At 35.3% G+C, this 18,908-nt stretch overlaps 1 protein-coding gene across 1 annotated transcript in view; it reads left to right on the forward strand.

Moving 5' to 3' along the window:
* The window catches only part of GBE1 (1,4-alpha-glucan branching enzyme 1), a 281,545-nt gene that overhangs the window by 187,308 nt on the left and 75,329 nt on the right, over positions 1-18,908 (forward strand). The window contains exon 12 of the mRNA XM_027874190.1: positions 11,510-11,681. Within this exon, the coding sequence (XP_027729991.1) occupies positions 11,510-11,681 (172 nt within the window). The remainder of the gene's footprint in view (positions 1-11,509; positions 11,682-18,908) is intronic.

The following is an 18,908-nucleotide window of genomic DNA, read 5'->3' on the forward strand; positions in this document are numbered from 1 at the left end:
CACACACACACACACACACACACACACACACACACACACACACACACCCCCCCCCAATAATGAAATACATTCAACTCAACAAAGAAACAGAAGAAAACTCAGGGAAGGGGTGGGGAATGAGAGGAAGGGTAGATTCAAGGAGGAATCAGTCATGATGAATCTTGAAAAGTTTAAAATGAAAGAAAACTTAAAAACTTTTTAATAAGGGAGCTTGTGACTTTAAGGGAGGAAGGGCGGGCAAGTGGAAAGCAGATTTCAAGTAGAGATCACTAGTGCTGAGCACTATCCCTTCTCACCAAAGAAACTAAAAAGTATAAAAGAGGGTGGAGGGAAACAAGCTATAGGAATTTGGGACCTCAACTGTATATATAAATGAAGAAATGATGGAATGAAAAAAGTTAAGTATTTACTATGTACTATATGTTGGTCCAAGTGCTGAGCATACAGGTAAGAAACAGAAAGTCTTTGTACTCAAGAAGCTTATATTCAAATAGGGAGAGCCAACATATGTAGGAGATTTTAGCTGTGAGTGATATAGAAAGATCTCATGGTTTGAGGGTACAATTAAATTAGATTAAATTAGGGTACAACTAAATTAAGATTGTCTCCATCAGGATATGAGAGAGTTAGTGGCTGAAGTAATAACAGTGGTTTGACTAGCCTGGCTTGTGTGATCCCTGTCTCTCACTCCAGGTGACGTATTGCCTCAGATTTCTTGTCCTGTTGATGGGAGTTAGTAATTTGTATTGGTAAAGTAACTAACAATAAATAAATAAAAAATAATAGAAGTTAAGGGCCTAAAGAGAATTTTAGAAAAGTTAGGTTTGATAGATCTCTAACATTTAATGAATGGAAAAAGAAAGGAGGTATAGATAAATCTAAGAATTATATGGCACCATTACAAAAATTGGCAGTCTGTAATCTTACATCATAAAAATCACTAAACAGCTGTAGAAAAGCAGAAATTGTGAATACATCCTTCACTAAACAAAATAAAATAATAATCATATTCAGTAAAAGGCCAGGAGGCGGAGCCAAGATGGTGGAGTAATGGCAGGGATTATTCCTGAGCTCTCTCCCAACCTCTCCAAATACCTTTAAAAAATGACTCTAAACAAATTCTAGAGTAGCAGAACCCACAAAAAAAGATGGAGTGAAACAAATTTCTGATCTAAAACAACGTGGAAGGTCGACAGAAAAAGTCTGTTGTACCAGAGTGAATGAGGAGCGCAGTCTAGTGCAGGCCACACTAGCATAGACTGGACCTCAGCAAACCCAGAGCAGGCCTTGGGACAACTGAATCAGTGGCAGCAGTGGCAGTTTCCAGACCTCTCCCATCCTACAGAAGCCAAAGACAACTTGGAAGGTCAGCAGGAAAGGTCTGTCACACCTGGTTGAGAGTGGAGTGCAGTCTAGGGCAGCATTCACCAGCACAGCTGAAGCCCCAGCAAACCAGGAGCAGGCATTGGGAATGAGCCGTGGCAGCAGCAGTGGCTGCTTCCAGAGCTCTCATCCCACAGATGGTAAGGGGGTCAAAAAACGGGTCAGAAGGAGATTACAGGGGTCTTTTTGCTAGCATTGGGGCAGGACTCTGTTGCTTTGCCCATACTTGGATCTGAGTCACAGTTCTGACTTAAAGTCCCAGAGTGAGGAGGAGTACTAACACACAAGAACTTGTGGCCACAGTGAAGAGGAAACCCTCCTCACAGTTCCAGGGCAGAAAAGAGTGCTTATGGTTGCTGACAAACCAGAGCACAGGCCAAGAGAGTAGCAAACACCTCTCCTTAGATCATAACACCTTGGAAGAACTGAAAACTTACAGGTCCCTAGAAGTATCTCTGACAACAGTTGCACAAAACCCCTGTAGCTTGGGACAGTGTACCTTCCACCGTGGAAGCAGAGCCCTACTTTAACAAACAGTTAAAAGTCAAGTAATTAGCTCAGAAAATGATCCAACAACAGAAAAAGAAAAACAAAAAACCCAAAACTCTTGACTATTGAAAGTTACTATGGTGACAAGGAAGATCAAAACACACTCAGAAGAAGAAAACAAAGTCAAAGCTCTTACATCCAAGGTCTCCAAGAAAAATATGAATTGGTCTCAGGCCATGGAAGAGCCCAAAAAGGATTTTGAAAATCAGATAAGGGAGGTAGAGGAAAAATTGGGAAGAGAAATAAGAGTGATTCAAGAAAATCATGAAAAGATACATTCTGGGGGGCGGAGCCAAGATGACAGAGTAAAAGCAGTGACTTGCTTGAGCTCTCCCACAAACCCTTCCAAATACCTATAAAAAATGGCTCTAGACAAATTCTAAAGCAGCAGAACCCACAAAAAGACAGAGTGAAACAAATTTCCAGCCCAAGACAGCCTGGATGGTTGATTGGAAAGGTATATCATGCTGGGCGTGAAGAGGAGCACAGTTTGGCGTGGGCACGCAGGCCGCAGTAACCCTGGAGCAGGCCTCAGAAGACTGAATCATGGGCAGCTGTGGTGGTTTCCAGACTTCTCAACCCATGAACGCCAAAGACAACTTAGAAAATCAGTGGGAAAAGTGTGTCTGCCGTGAGAGAGAGAAGCCGGTGGTCTCAGCTACAGTCCTGAGCTCGGCCCAGGGCAGCAGCTGCCCCCTGAGCTTCTGGCCCACAAACTGAGGGGGAATCAAGTAGCTGATCAGAGAGGGATTGCAGGGATCTCTTTGCTGGTGCAGGATTCTCTTACTTTGCCCATGCATGCATCTGGGTCATGGTTCTGGGTGGTGGTCCTGGGGTGAGGAGGAGCACTGGCGTGGTGGAGCTTGTAGTGACTGTGGAGAAGAAACCCTCCTCACAGTTCCAAGACAGAAAAGAGTGCTCATAGACCAGAGCACAGACCAGGAAAGGAGTAAACAGCTCGCCCTTGATCATAGCACCTTGGAAGAACTGAAAATTAACAGGTCCCTAGAAATATCTCTGAAAACAGCTGCACAAAACCCCTGAAGCTTGGGACAGTACATTCTCCACACTAGAAACAGACTCCTACCTTAACAGAGTCTATAACTCAAGTAATTGGCTGGGATCATGAGCAAGCAGCACAAAAAGAGTCAGACTATATTATCTTTGATGACAAAGAAGATCAAAACATACAACCAGAAGAAGACAACGAAACCAAAGTTCCTACATCCAAAGCCTCCAAGAAAAATATGAATCAATCCCAGGCCATGGAAGAGCTCAAAAAGGATTTTGAAAAGCAAGTAAGAGGAGTAGAGGAAAAACTGAGAGGGATGCTAAAGGAGACCCAAAAAAATACTGAAGAAAATAGCATCTTAAAAAATAGCCTAACTCAAATGGCAAAAGAGGTCCAAAAAGCTAATGAGGGAGAAGAATGCCCTGAAAAGCAAAATTGGCCAAATGGAAAAGGAAGTCCAAAAGCTTACTAAAGAAAATACTTTCCTTAAAAATTAGAATGGAGAAATTGGAAGATAGGGACAATTTGAGAAATCAGGGCATTGTAACACTAATCCAAAGGAATGAAAAAATAGAAGAGAATGTGAAATATCTCATTGGAAAAACAACTGACTTGGAAAAATAATCCAGAAGAGAGAACTTAAAAATTATTGGACTGTCTGAAAGCCATGATCAAAAAAAGAGCCTAGACATCATCTTTCAAGAAATTATCCAGGAAAACTGCCCTGATATTTTAGAATCACAGGGCAAAATAGAAATTGAAAGACTCCACCAATCACCTCCTGAAAGAGATCCCCAAAGGAAAACTCCTAGGAATGTTGTAGCGAGATTCCAGAATTCCCAGGTCAAGGAAAGAATATTGCAAGCAACCAGAAAGAAACAATTCAATTTTGTGGAAACACAATCAGGATAATACAAGATTTAGCAGCTTCTACATTAAGGGTCAAGAGGGCATGGAGTGTGATATTCCAGAGGGCAAAGGTAGGACTACAACCTAGAATCACCTAACGAGCAAAACTGAGTATACTCCTTCAGGGTAAAAAATGGTCATTCAGTGAAATAGGGGACTTTCAAGCATTCCTGTGGAAAAAACCAGAGTTAAATAGAAAATTTGACCTTCAAATGCAAGACTCAAGTGAAACATGGAAGAGGTAAACAGGAAAGAGAAATCATAAGAGACTTATTAAGATTGAACTGTTTACATTCCTGCAGGGAAAGATGATATTTGTAACTCATGAGTCCTTTGTCAGTGTTAGGGTAATGGGAGGGAAAAAAATTATAAGTTTGTATAGATAGATAGAGGGCACAGGGTGAGTTGAAGATGAAGGGGTGATATCTGGAAAATAAAATTAAGCGGTGGGAGAAGATTATACTGGGAAAAGGAGAAAGGGAGGTAATGAGGTAAAATATCTTACATGAAACAGACAAGAAAAGGCTTTTACAGTGGAGTGGAAATGGGGAAAGGTGAGAGGGAATGAATGAATCTTACTCGTAGGATTTGTCTTAAGGAGGGAATAACATACAAAATGGGGTATGGAAATCTATCTTACCCTACAGGAAAATAAGGGGGGAAGGGGACAAGAGAGCAGGGGGTTGATAGAGGGGAGGGCAGATTGAGGGAGGGGATAATCAAAAGCAAACACTTTTGAGGAGGGATAGGGTCAAAAAAATTAAAAAGTAGGGGGTAGGATAGGATGAAGGGAAATATAGTTAGTTTTTCACAACATGAGTACTATGGAAGTGTTTGACACGACTATACATCTATAACCTGTATCAAAATGCTTGCCTTTTCAATGAGGGTGGGTGGGGAGGGAGGAAGGGAGAAAATTTGGAACCCAAAGTTTTAAAAACACATGTTAAAAATAAAAATTAAAAAAAAAAGAAAATCATGAAAAAAAATACTGAAGGAAACAGCAGCTTAAAAAACAGCTTAGGCCAAATGGTAAAAGAGGTCCAAAAAGGCAATTAGGAGAAGAATGCCTTAAAATTAGAATTGGCCAAATGGAAAAGGAGAGCCAAAAGCTTACTGAAGAAAGTATTTCCTTAAAAATTAAAATGGAGCAAATGGAAGGTATTGACTCTATGAGAAATCAGGAAACAATAAAACAGAACTAAAAGAATGCAAAAACAGAAAACAGTGTGAAATATCTCATTAGAAAAATCTGGAAAATAGATCCAGGAGATATAATTTAAAAATTTTTGGACTACCTGAAAGCCATGATCAAAAAAAGAGCCTAGATATCATCTTTCAAGAAGTTATCAGGGAAAACTGCCCTGATATTCTCGAACCAGATTAAATAGAAATTGAAAGAATCCACTGATCGCCTCCTGAAAGAGATCCCAAAATGAAAACTCGTAGGAATATTATAGCCAAATTCCAGAGTTCCTAGGTCAAGGAGAAAATATTGCAAGCATCCAGAAAGAAACAATTCAAGTTTCATGAAGCCACAGTCAGGATAACATAAGATTTAGCAGCTTCTACATTAAAGAATCATAGGGCTTCGAATAGGATATTCTGGAGGTCAAAGGAGCTAGGATTACAACCAAAAATTACCTACCCAGCAAAACTGAGTATTATCCTTCAGGGGAAAAATGGACATTCAGTGAGATAGAGGACTTTAAAGCATTTTTGGTGGAAATCAAGAGCAGAACTGAATAGAAAATTTGACTTTCAAATGTAAGACTCAAGAGAAGCATAACAAGGTCAACAGGAAAGGGAAATCATAAGGGAATAAGGTTAAACTGTTTATATTTCTGCATGGGAAGATGATACTTGTAACTCATAAGAACTTTCTTACTATGACTGCAGATAGATGGAGTATATATAGACGGAAGTCACAGGTGTAGGCTGAATATGAAGGGATGATATCTAAAAATAAAATTAAGGGGTGTGAGAAAGGAATGTACTGGGAGAAAAGGGAGGGGTGAGATAGAATGGGGTAAATTATCTCAGAAAACAAGCAAGAAAAAGCTTTTATAGTGGAGGGGAAGAAGTTGGAGGTAAGGGGGAGTGAGTGAACCTTACTCTCTTCAGAATTGGCTCAAAGAGCTTATCCTACAGGACGGTAGAAGAGGAAGGAGATTAAAAGAGAGAGATGATAGAAAGGAGGGCAGATTGGGGGAGAGGTAATCAGAATTAAAACACTTTTAAGGAGGGGCAGAGTGAAAGAAGAGAGAATAGAATAAATGGAGACGGGGAATAGGATAAAGGGAAATACAGTTAGCAATAGTAACTGTGAAAAAAAATTTAAAGCAAGTTTCTTTGATAAAGGCCTCATTTCTCAAACATAGTCAAATTAATAAAAAAAAAAATAAGAGCCATTCCCCAATCGATGAATGATCAAAAGATATGATCACATTCCAGGTGAAGTAATCAAAGCCATCTATGGCCATATGAAAAAAAATACTCTAAATCACTACTGATTGGAGAAATGCAAATTAAAATAACTCTGAGGTACTACTTTGTACCTATTAGATTGACTAATAGGACAGAAAAGGTAAATGACAAATGTGGGAGGGGATAGGAGAAAAAGGAAACTTTATTGCACTGTTGGTGGAGTTGTGAACTAATTCAACTATTCTGTGGAGCAATTTGGAACTATGCCCAAAGGACTATAAAACCATGCATACCCTTTAACCTAGCAGTACCACTAATAGGTCTGTATCCCAAAAAAGATGAAAAACCAAAAGGCAAAGGACCTATATGTACAAAATTATTTATAGCAGCTGTTTTTTGGGGGTAAAGAATCAGAAGTTGAAGGGGTGCCCATTAATTGAGAATGACTGAATAAGTTGTGGTATATGACTATGATGGAATATTATTGTACTATAAGAAATGATGGGCAGGATGCTCTCAGAAAAACCTCTCATGGGCTGATGCAAAGTAAAATGTACTGTGTACAAGGTAACAGCAATATTGTACGATGATCAGTTATGAATGGTTTAGCTATTCTCAGCAATACAATAATCCAAGAGAACTCTGAAAGGCATATGATGAAAAATGCTATCCATCCCTAGAGAAAGAACTGATGGTGTCACAATACAGATTGAAGCATACTTTTTTTTTCACTTTATTTTTCTTGAGGTTCTTTATTTTCTTGTTTATGTTTTCTTTCACAACATGATTATATATATCTTATATCAAATTGCTTGCCTTCTCAATGGGATGGGAGGTAGGGAGGGAGGGAAGGGAGAAAATTTGGAACTCAAAGTTTCAAAAAAGGATTGTATTTATGAATAAATTCTATAACATTCAAAGAATAATTACTTTCAGTATTATTTAAACTTGAATAAAAATAGGAAAAGAAAAGATCCTGCCAAATTCCTTCTTTAATCCAAATATCATCTTAATGTTTCAACCATGGAGAGACAAAATTGTGAAAAAACAACCATTATCTCTAATTAATGTCAATTCAAATATATTAATTAAAATATTAGGTATCTACAACACATCAGAAAAGTTACATACCTTAATAGAGTTATACAGGAACACCAGGTTAGGTCAGTTTTAGGAAATGCTAAACATACTATTCTTTATTAATAACCAAAGTTATTTGAAAAGATTAAATCAATAAATATAGGGAAAAACTTAAAAGAAAACTATTTCTGCTAAGAAAAATTAACATTGGAAGAAATTGGCCTTTTTATTAACATGGTAAAGAGTATGTATCTAAAACCAAGAGCCAACATTACATGTGGAAAAAGTAGAGTCCTTTTCAGTAGGTTCAGGGGGTAAAACAAAGCTGTCTATTATCACTGTTTTTTTTAGTGCTAGAAATTCAAATTAGTGCAATAAAATGAAAAAATAAATCCAAGGAATAATCATAAATGATGAAGAAATGAAATTATGGAAAATTACAATTTTTTGCCGATGATATATTGGTCTACTTAATGATCTTTAGAAAGTTAATTAAAAATAATTGGAATAATGACTTCAGTGAATTATCAGGATATAAAATATGCCCACACAAATTATTAGCCTTTCTGTATATCTAGCCAGAAAGATAAAAAAATCATTCAAATTATATCTAGAATATTTTTAAAAATTATAATTTGGGTCAACCTACTACGGCTCATAAATCTCTCCCATGTGTTCCTTTCTCTCCTCTGATACTGCCAATACCGTTTAAGTTAACTTATTTATTTTGTGGTATACCAATCAAACTACCAAAGGATTATATTAATAAACTAGGGAAAAAATTCATCTGAAACACAAAAGGCCAAGAATCTCAATGGAAATAATGGGGGGGAAAAAGTGGACCAGAAGGAGTCTTAATAGTACTATTTAAAAAACTTTGTTCAGTAAGTAGGTAAGTATGTAGGAATGTAGAAAGATAAATAGATAGATAGATAGATAGATAGTGATTATCTGTTTACTTTCAAACCAAAGTTTTGCCCTCTGCAATCTCAGTATAGTGTTTCTAGTTCTAACCTTTGGGACCAACCAGAGCAATTCTAATCTTCTTCCATTTGATTATTTGGAATACTTCCAGTGAGATAGTTCATATTTTCTTCTATTGTTTCCTTCTTTTGATTTTGTTTTATTGTTTCTTGATGTCTCATGGAGTCATTAACTTCCACTTGCCCAATTCTAATTTTTAAGGAATCAGTTTCTTCAGTGAGCTTTTCTACCAATTTTTCCTTTCATCATTTCTACTTTTTAAGGAGTTCTTTTCTTCATTGAATTTTTGTATGTCTTTTTTCATTTGACCAATTCTGCTTTTTAAGGAATTTTTCTTTTTAGTGAATTTTTGTGCGTCTTTTACAATTGGTCCCATTCTATTTTTTAAGATTTTTAAAATTTTTTTTTTTTTGTGTGTGTGTGTGTCTCCTTTACCAAGCTGTTAACTCTTTTTTCATTATTTTCTTACATCACTCTAATTTCTTTTCCAAATTTATATTTGCTTCTCTTATTTGATTTTCAAAGTCTTTTTTCAGTTGTTCAGGAAGTCTTTGGGGCCTGAGACCAATTCATGATTTTCTTTCACACTTTGGGTCTAGCAGTTTGGATTTAATTGTCTTCTCCTAGGTTTGTGTTTTGATCTTCCCTGTCACCTGTAACTTTCTGTGGTCAGTTTTTTGTGTGTTTGTTTATATTGTTGTTGTTCATTTTTCTAGCCTATTTCTTGATTTTTAATTTTTTGTTAAATTTGGACTCTTTTTCTCTGTGGAGAGGAGCACTGTCCCAAGTTTCAGGTTTTTCATGCTATTGTTTTCAGAGCTAATTCTGGGGTCCTGTAAGTTTTGTTTCTACTAAGGTGGTATAATGTAAGGAGAGGTGTGGTCAGTGCCCTACTGGCCCGTGCTCTGGTCTGTGAGTGACCATAAGCACTCTTTTCTTCCCTGGACCTATAATCAGGATCCCCTCTCTCCAGTGGCTGCATGCTATAGTGTGCTAGTGCTCCTCCTCATCCTGGAACTCTGATCTGGGTCTGTGACCCAGATCCCTGTTTGGGCAATATAAGAAAGTCCTGCACCTAGTACTGGCAAAGGGTTCTCTGTAATCTCCTTCTAACTACTTGTCTGCTCCCCTTATGGTCTATAAACTATGAGCTCTGGAAGTCATTGCCGTTGATTCAGTCAGCCCTCCCAAGGCCTACTGCTGGCTGGCGTATAGCCTGCACTGGCCAGTTCCAGTCACTTCACTCTCCTGTTATCCCTCCTCTGAATGCTTTAGATGAAGCCCACAATACTCCAGATATGATATGACCAAGGCAGAGTACCGGGGTACTATGACCTCTCTTGTCTTGACAAGAGATGATGATATAGTCTAAGACTGTATGGTTCAGGTAAACTCTAGGGGAGAGTGTTCCTTCCTTATTCCAACATTCATTCATTCTGACTGACAAGTTGGAACCCTAGATCTAGGCTGTTAAGGGCAAACTTTTCCCTATTTTCTAGGGTTGCCCCTAAGATAGTTGGGGATATTTTTCTAATACATTTGGCTTGGGCCTCTATTCCACTGTATTTTTCTTGTGGTTGTCAGTTGATTATCAATTAGCTCCACTTAATTAGCTTTTAAAAAGATATATTTACTAAAGTGCTACAGTAAGAATAATTGGTATAAACATTAACCCCCAAATTCTATGACACACTGTCACCAGTACATTTTTACACTTAGTCTAAATTCTCTGATTGATTGGTTGATTTGATTGAATTATTGATACATGTTCTTACTGCATTAAGGTATCATTTATTTTAAATGGACTGGGGTGATTTGCTTGTTTTACTTAATCAAGCCAACCCTTTGAATTGAGTTGATATTTTGCTTGCTTACTCAATAGTAATAGTAATAATAATAGTAATGGTAGCTGAATTTATATAATGCTTACAATGTGCCAGGCATTGTGAGAAGCACTTTACAGTTATTATTTCATTTTATTCTCACAACCCAGGGAAGAAGGTATTATTAACCACATTTTACAGATGAGGGAGGACACATTTTACAGAAGTTTAGTGACTTGCCCAGGGTCATACAGCTACTAAGTATCCAATGCCAGAATTTAACTCAGACCTTCCTAATGCCAGGCCTGAGTTTCTATCCACTGTGCCAAATTTGTTCTTGATAATGTTCATGTGTTTTATTTACATAGTTACAGTGTCCAATATAAAATCTTAACATGGTTATTCTCTCTGCTACTGGAGATACTTCAAGGACTTTAAACTGTTGCAACTGTGGTATTGTGTTCCAACGACCATCAGCCCCTTACAAATAATGTAACCCTGGGCACGTTAAAGGATCACAGAATATTAGAACTGGAAGGGACTTTAGAGATGATCTAGTCAAGTTCCTCGATTTTGCAAATAAGTAAACTCAGGCCCAGAAGAGTTAACTGATTTATCCAAAGTTGTATATCTAGGAAGTATCAGCCTCAGGTCTTAGAATTCCAAGTCCGTTACTATTTCCACTATACTTGTCACTTATCTGCTCTGAGTTCATTTCTTCTCTTGTAAAGTGGGACTGATAGATGCTTCTAACAATACCTTTTTCACAGTATGATTGTGAGGAAAACACTTTGTAAATTGTAAAACAGTATGTAAATGTGAGCTTAAAGACTTATTCATTGTTAACCTAAACAGCATAAGTAGAAAATAAGTTTGCTTCCTCTCCTCCTCAAAATCATGATATATTCTAAAACAGTTAAAATTATTTTAATCACATAAGTCACTTTTCCACTATATTAGCACAAATAATATAAAATTGACTTCTTCCTCCAGTTAGTGTCATTATTCATATCTATTGATTATGTATATTTCAGAAAATGTGACACATCTTTTCTAATTATCTGCACATGCTTCTGTAGGAATGATGGATAACGGTGAATCGGTCTTAAGATTTTTTATGGAATTAAACATTGTCTTGAAAATAAATCTGTCACCTTCTAAAACTGGATTATTAGCTCACATTCTCCCAAGAAAATATTTGCAGAATAAGAAATTCATTTTTCCTCACCTAATCTGTTTACCCTAGAGAAGGCAATATCTGTTTGTAAGTTTGGTTCAAATTATAATTGTTTGTAATACATTTTATATTTTATTTGTTCCCATGTTTTTTTTATTGCTATAGGCTCTTGTTGGTGATAAGTCCCTGGCATTCAGGTTGATGGATGCAGAAATGTATACAAACATGAGTGTGCTGTCCCCTCTCACTCTAGTTATTGATCGTGGAATACAACTTCATAAAATGATTCGTCTCATTACTCATGCTCTTGGAGGAGAAGGCTATCTGAACTTTATGGGTAAGTGTGTCTTATCCATATTAAATATTAATTTCAGGTAAATAAAATGAAACATTTAATATGATTATGTTCTATTCAATATAACAAATCAGTATTTATATAAACCTTTTCAGAGTATCAAATTGGAAAATATGAAATTAAAATTCCATTTTTATAATTGCATATGGCATAATTTATGAAAGGAAAATAATACAAAAATATTGTTTTCCTTATAAAATATTTAAAGAAATTCTAAGGGACTACTTGCATTATTTTCTTGTCCTTGATCTTTGTTGTTATGACATTTTTGGAGTAGGTAGGTTGTCAATTACAAATCAAAATATTTTTGTAGTTTCAATAATATTCATTATAGGAGAATTTGCCACATGAAAAATATATAGAAATAAGTATTACAAAATTAATAATTTTCAGTTCTCTTAGAATTTATTACAGATTTAAGGTATAATTGACAAAGAACAGATCTTTCATAAAATATAAGTTTTCTTTTTTGGGGAAAAAGATAAAGTTTTTTGGGATAAAAAGATAATGAAACAAATTCATTTACTTTAGTGTCCTCATCGTGGTGAAAAATTGATCCAGAGAGGTTGAGTGATTTGTCCATGTAAACTGGTGATGAGTTATTTACTTAAAAAAGAGTAAAAAATGTTTGAGAAGTATATCAGTTAAAGTGACTCTTGTCAGAATAACTTTGTATGATAAAATTAAATGCACTTTATTTGAACTTCAAGTAATTTTTTTAGTTTTAGGGCCCTGAGAAAAAGAAATGGTTCAGTTGTACAGTTTTCTGATAAATAAAAGGGATTAGCATTAAACAAGATTCTTATATAAGGCTTTGAGAGAGGAACGGTCTTGTTTGTCTTAATATCCCCCGTAGCTCTCTAGCACCAGATCCTATACATAATAGACAATTGATAAATATTTTCTAAAAGGAATGAATGAATGAAGAATGCGTTATCTCTTTATTTCTTCCTAGGAAAGCCTCAGAGGTAAGCAAAGTCTTCTGGGCATGTTTTTAATTTAATAAGTTTTGTAAGAGAGCAAGTGCTTACACCTCTACCTAGTAATAAAAAAGATTTGTGTGAACTAAGCCTATTTAGTAGAAAATATGTATCTCTGGTGATCAATAAAAAGCAAAACAGTCAGTGGCCCTTATTGTGCCATATTCCAAACAACCTCCAAGTTTATCTCTTTTGTTTCATGTAAGACTCAAAATATTTCACTAACATTGAGTATTAAGAACTGTAATTATTACTGTTCTGGAAGACTCCAACAAATATACAAAATTGAACATATAAAAATTATGGCTCTAAATAATGTTAATTATTTCTGTAATCAATAAATAAAACCAGAAGTAAAAGATGTAGATCATTAAATCATTTTACAATTGTTACTGAGTTATTATTGATTTGCACTTAGGTTTGATTGCCTTTTGTATTTAATAGACTCATTACAGTCATATCTTAAAATATTGACATCCTAGATATTGTTCATATATCATTATTATGTAATTTATCTCCACCATCATCATAATTATGATCACTTTTCACCATGTAAATATGAGTCTCTTTATGTGTACATAATACACATAAATTAAATGAAAAAGTAAAACAAAAATCAATTCTCCACATTTATGATTCTCCATATATTTGGCATTTCATAGACAAAACTTCTATAAGTTCTTAATGCACCTTGAGACTGAGAATTTTGGGGTAAAATTTCATTTCTGTAGCCCAGGGTCATTTTTCCACTTCCATACATTATACTCAAGTTAAGATTGGTGCTGACAAATAGTTTGTTAAAATAGCAAAAACGGGGCGGGGGGGGCAGCTAGGTGGCGCAGTGGATAGAGCACTGGCCCTGAAGTCAGGAGGACCTGAGTTCAAATTTGGCCTCAGACCAAACACTTGACACTTACTAGCTGTGTGACCCTGGGCAAGTCACTTAACCCCCATTGCCTTAAAAAAATAGATAAATAAAATAAAATAGCAAAAATGATCCTACTACCCTCCAGCTTATGATGAGCTTGATGGAGTTGAGAAGTATATAATGAATGACTCATTTTACAGTGACCAAAGTGAATTTTCATTACTGATTTGTCACTTATTTATAGAATCTATCTTGTCTTTAAAATATGTCAGTTTAAAACCTTCTTGATGTTTTGACTTCTACAAGTAGGTAGGTTGAAATAGAACAGTTAAGAAGTATTTTTTTCCTCTTATCAAACCTAAATCTCCTTGTGAATCCCCTCACTGAAACTTCTAATATTTCTACTAGTTCTGCCTTCTGAGGCCAAGCAGAAAAAATATGATTCGATTCCTCTTTGAGGAAATACCCCTTCAAATATTTGAAGACTCTTATCATGTCCACACCTCCAGACTAAACATCCCCAGTTTTTCCATATCTTCCTCATACAAAGTAATCTCAATCCTCAGTATACTCATCTTCTTCTAGACATGCTCCCATTTATCTACATCATTCTTAAAATATAGCACCCATAATTGAACATAATAGTCTAGATGTGTTCTGACCAGGGCAAATTACAGCAGGATTATCACCTCTCTCACCTTCCCTGTGCTTCTCAAAGCAACTTAAGTTTGATTAGTCTCTTTTAGTTTTATTTTTTTAACATGTAAGATAAGGAAGTTTACTTAGCCATAGCACAACAAGATCATTTAGAGCAAGAAAGGGATAGATGTTCATTGAGGCTAATAATAACACCAATAATAATAGTAATAATAATAAAAAGTAGTAGTAGTATTAGGTAACATTTAGTGTAGCACTTACTTAGGTTCTAGGCACTGTTCTAAGTGCTTTACAATTACTATTTCACTTGATCCTCACAACATCCCTGGGAGGTAGCTGCTATATTATCCCCATTTACAGATGAGGAAATGGAGTAAAACTGGTTGAGTGACTTGGACCAAGGTCACACAGCTAAGTAAATGTCTGAGGCTGAATTTGAACTCAGTTTTTCCTGATTTCTGGCCTAGTACTCACTGTGCCACCTAGATTCTCAGGCTATTGTTGATTCTGAGCAACCTGAGTCTTAGTCCTTTGAGTCAATTAAATCTTGGGCAATTTTAATATCTTAATTTTTTTTAATAATGTTAAATTGATACCTTCTATTTCTTATATCATTATAGTCATTTCAATTATTCCACCCCCTTCCAAGGCCCAGTGCTGTATCCACTGAGCTACTCAGGTGCCTCCAGTAGAGAAATTATCAAGAAGCAAAAATGCCCGCAAATACTCTAGAGTTTTTTTTTTTAATTTACTGAAATAAATGAGCTAGCAAAAGTTCTTAAAATGAAAAAAAAATTCATGAATTGAAATATCAGGAAAGGAGCAATAACTAAAAGAAGCATTATTTAGCAAAGTTTTTTTTCCCCTCTTGACAAGTTATGTTTTCATATTCTTATTTTATATGTCATATTTCCTCTAAGGAACTCAAGATTCCTGACATGTTTTCTGCTTTATGCTAGTTGAGCTGTTCATTGCTGGCTAAAACTTTTGAAGTTCTCCTGAAACTGTGTGTATAAACAAAATAAATTATCCTACTTTTCTCTGACCTAATTTAATATCATCAGAATTTTCTGATCTTTTCTAAAGTTACTGTGAAATTAAAATTTAATAAATACCATTCTATATTTTATATAACTATCAACTTTTAGATTCAGGTTATGAGTTCTGCCTTCTTCCTTGGGAAATAATAGCACTCAATACCCCAAGAATCTGTATCTATCTTTTCATCAGTGTGAGTAGTCATTCCCCTTCTTGATTTTTCTCCTGCATTTATCAAAGACTGAGTATAGAGAGAGAAAAGAAGAGGAGTCCAGAGCTTTGGAGATGGTAAATGGGCAAAGGGGGAATAAGGACACAGATGATGATGCAGCAAGAGACTGTAAAGGAGTAGTAAGATATGTAAGAAGAAAACAAAGGGAGTGGAATGTCATGAAAAGCTGGAGAGGAGAAAATATCAAGAAGGGAAGGGTATTATATAGAGTCAAAGGCTAGCTACTCTAGAGAGATTAAGAAGAGGAATATACTTCCTTTTTATCTCTACCACTTAGAATACCTAATTTTTGTTCTTTTAGCTGCTGGGCCTAAAAAAAATTACCTTGTATATGCTTTATATATGTTGTGTGTGTGTGTGTGTGTGTGTGTGTGTCTGTCTGTGTCTATATATTTCCCCTAATAAAATGTAAGCTCCTTAAGGGAAGTGATTATTTCATTTTTGCCACTGCATCGTCAGTACTTACCTCAATGGCTGGCATACACTAGATGCTTAATGAATACATGTTTATTTATTGTTGAAACAACTTAAGTTTTTTATAAAAAGCATGTATTGCTTTTTTATATACAGTGGAAATAAAGACAGGCAGGAAAGCATAAACCCAAAAACATGACATCTTCTTGAAGAACAGTGTAAGAAGCAATAGTTAGAGTGGCTGTGTGAATAGAAAGAAGTGTATCCTTTTTCACTCCCAGGATATTGGTCACATTCCAAGATCTTTTCATTCTTGGTCCTGTGGAAAGGGGTCCTTTCAGGAGTTTTTGAATGCTTTATGATTTAGGGATTCTTTGAGTAATGGCAAAAAGAACATTAAACAAAAAGAATAATATAAGCAAGAAACTTTACAATGAACTTTTTGCATCAATATGAGAAATGGTTAAATTGTGAAGCTTTTCAGCTTCTTTCCCTAATCTCAGTTTTGTCTGTATTCAAACCATACAGTTGATAATAAGGGACAAACTACTTTGGTTTGCACAATGTGGGTCATCTGGTGTGTGTGTGTTTGTAGTTTGTTTTGTGGCATTTTTATTTAGGAGTTTTATTACCATTCTATTATTGTTGGCTTGAGTAATGAGTGATACTTGCAGAGAGAGCTATAATTACAAACTAGCAAATTTCTGTCTCAGCAGTATTTTGAAATTTCCGTGACTAAAATTAAAGCTTCTCTCAATATAATGTTACATTCTGAGTTTTGTAGGCTTAATAGGTCATACTTTTATAGGTAGTTCATATTTTACAGGGCATATAACATTTTCCCCCATTCAGTGGAGGAAAGTTGGAACATTTTATTTTTGGTTCTGTGTGTTAGTCTGCATTTATTTTCATCTACCATGTACTACACTATGAAAAAAAAAAGTGATCTGACTTTAAATTCACTACATGTTATTGTTTAGTGTTACTTGTATAAATTCCTTTTTGCTAAGAGTAAGAATACAGTAAAAATTCAGTTATCTTCCTGCTAAGCGGTAGAATTGGCACAGTTTTAAGATAGAGAAATAGTATATGCTAAACGGTAAGAGTGATAAATTTTGGTGTTTTGTTTAGCCTGTTTTGGCAAGTTTGCTGAGTGAAATATGAATAACAGAACTATAAAATAGAGATATAGAAAAATGATTGAGTGTTCTGAATATTAGTTTTAAATGTCCTAAAGCATTGTTGGTGTTTCAGGTGGATCACATGACCAAAAAGATAGAGGAAAGGTGGGAGGACTAAACATGTTCTTTAAACCTCCCAAACTCTCAAACCTCCCCAAAACAGAAATTATGTGCCAAAGATAAAGCAACTTCAGTTGTCTCCTTGGTCTAAGACACGAGGAACCTAAAGAAAAGAGTAAGAGGCTCTGGAAAGGGGCACCAAAAAATGAAATTTGAAAAGTTACTGAACAGCATTAGATGAAGGTGAAGAGAGGGAGGAGGACTCTACTTGACCAGTGGGGGGGAGGGGGAAGGGAAGAATTAATAACAAGATAAAATCAGGGAAAACAAGGAACTACTAAGCAAAACTCTAAAGGGAAAGATAATAGCAAGGAGATATTAGGGGTGAGGGGAAGAGATCTAGTGGACAGAGAGCCGTCTTAAAGGCTTGAGAGTCATAGTATTATGTTTTCAACAAAAGACAAAAAAAAAATCATAACTTGGGAAAAAAAAGCAAAAGTAGAGAAATGGAAGACAATATAAAGCTAACTCATAACTTTATTTTTCATAATGTTTTATTTTTTCCCAATGCATGAAAAATAATTTTTAACATTCATCTTTTGAATATTTTATTTTTCCCTAATTAAATATAAAAACAATTTTAACATTTTTTTTAAATTTCAAATTCCAAATTCTTTCCCTCCATTCTTCCCTGAAACAGGAAACAACTTGATATAGGTTGTACATGTTTTGTCATGCAAAACATATTTCAATGTTATATTGTGAAAGAAACAAAACAAAAAGATGACAGAAATAAAGAGTGAAAATAGTATCCTTTGATCTGTATTCAGACTCTATCAGTTCTTTCTCTGGAGGCAGATAGCATTTTTCATCATGAATCCTTTGGAATTGTCGTGAATTATTGTATTGCTGAGAATAGCTAAGTCATTCACAGTTGATCACTGTACAATATTACTGTTACTGTGTACAATGTTCTGCTGTTTCTGCTCACTTCACATTGCATCAATTTATGTAATTCTTTTCAGGATTCTCTGAAATCATGCACAATACTATTCCATATTTCATATATCCAGTATTCCACAGTCATATACCACAACTTGTTCAGCCATTCCCCAGTTGATGGACATGCCCTCGATTTCCAATTCTTTGCTACCACAAAAAGAGCTGCTCTAAATATTTTTGTACAAATAGGTCCTTTTCCTTTTTTTTTTTTTTTTCCGTTAATCTCTTTGGGACATAGACCCAGCATTGGTATTGCTAGATCAAAAACTATGCACAGTTTCACTGCCCTTTGGCCATAGTTCCAAATTTCTCTACAGAGTAGTTGGATCAGTTTACAACTCCACCAACAGTGCATTTGTGTCCCAATTTTCCCATATCCCCTCTAACATTTATCATTTTCCTTTTCTGTCATATTATCTGACCTGATAAGCATGAGGTGGTACCTCCGAGTTATTTTAATTTGCATTTCTCTGATCAATAGTGATTTAGAACATTTCTTCATATGACTATAGATAGGTTTGATTTCTTCTGAAAACTGCCTGTTCATATCCTTTGATTATTTATCTGTCAATTGGGGAATGACTTGTATTCTTAAAAGTTTGACTCAGTTTGGTATATATTTGAGGAATGAGGACTTTACCAGAGATACTTGCTGTAAAAAAAAAATTTTTTTTGTAGCTTTCTGCTTTAGCAACTTGTAATCTTGATTGCATTGTTTTTGTTGGTGCAAAAACTTTTTAAATTTAATATAATAAAAATTAATTTTATATCTCGTAA

The sequence above is a fragment of the Vombatus ursinus genome, unplaced genomic scaffold (assembly GCF_900497805.2).
Source record: "Vombatus ursinus unplaced genomic scaffold, bare-nosed wombat genome assembly UNPS02014805.1, whole genome shotgun sequence".
NCBI classification, from domain to species: Eukaryota; Metazoa; Chordata; class Mammalia; order Diprotodontia; family Vombatidae; genus Vombatus; species Vombatus ursinus.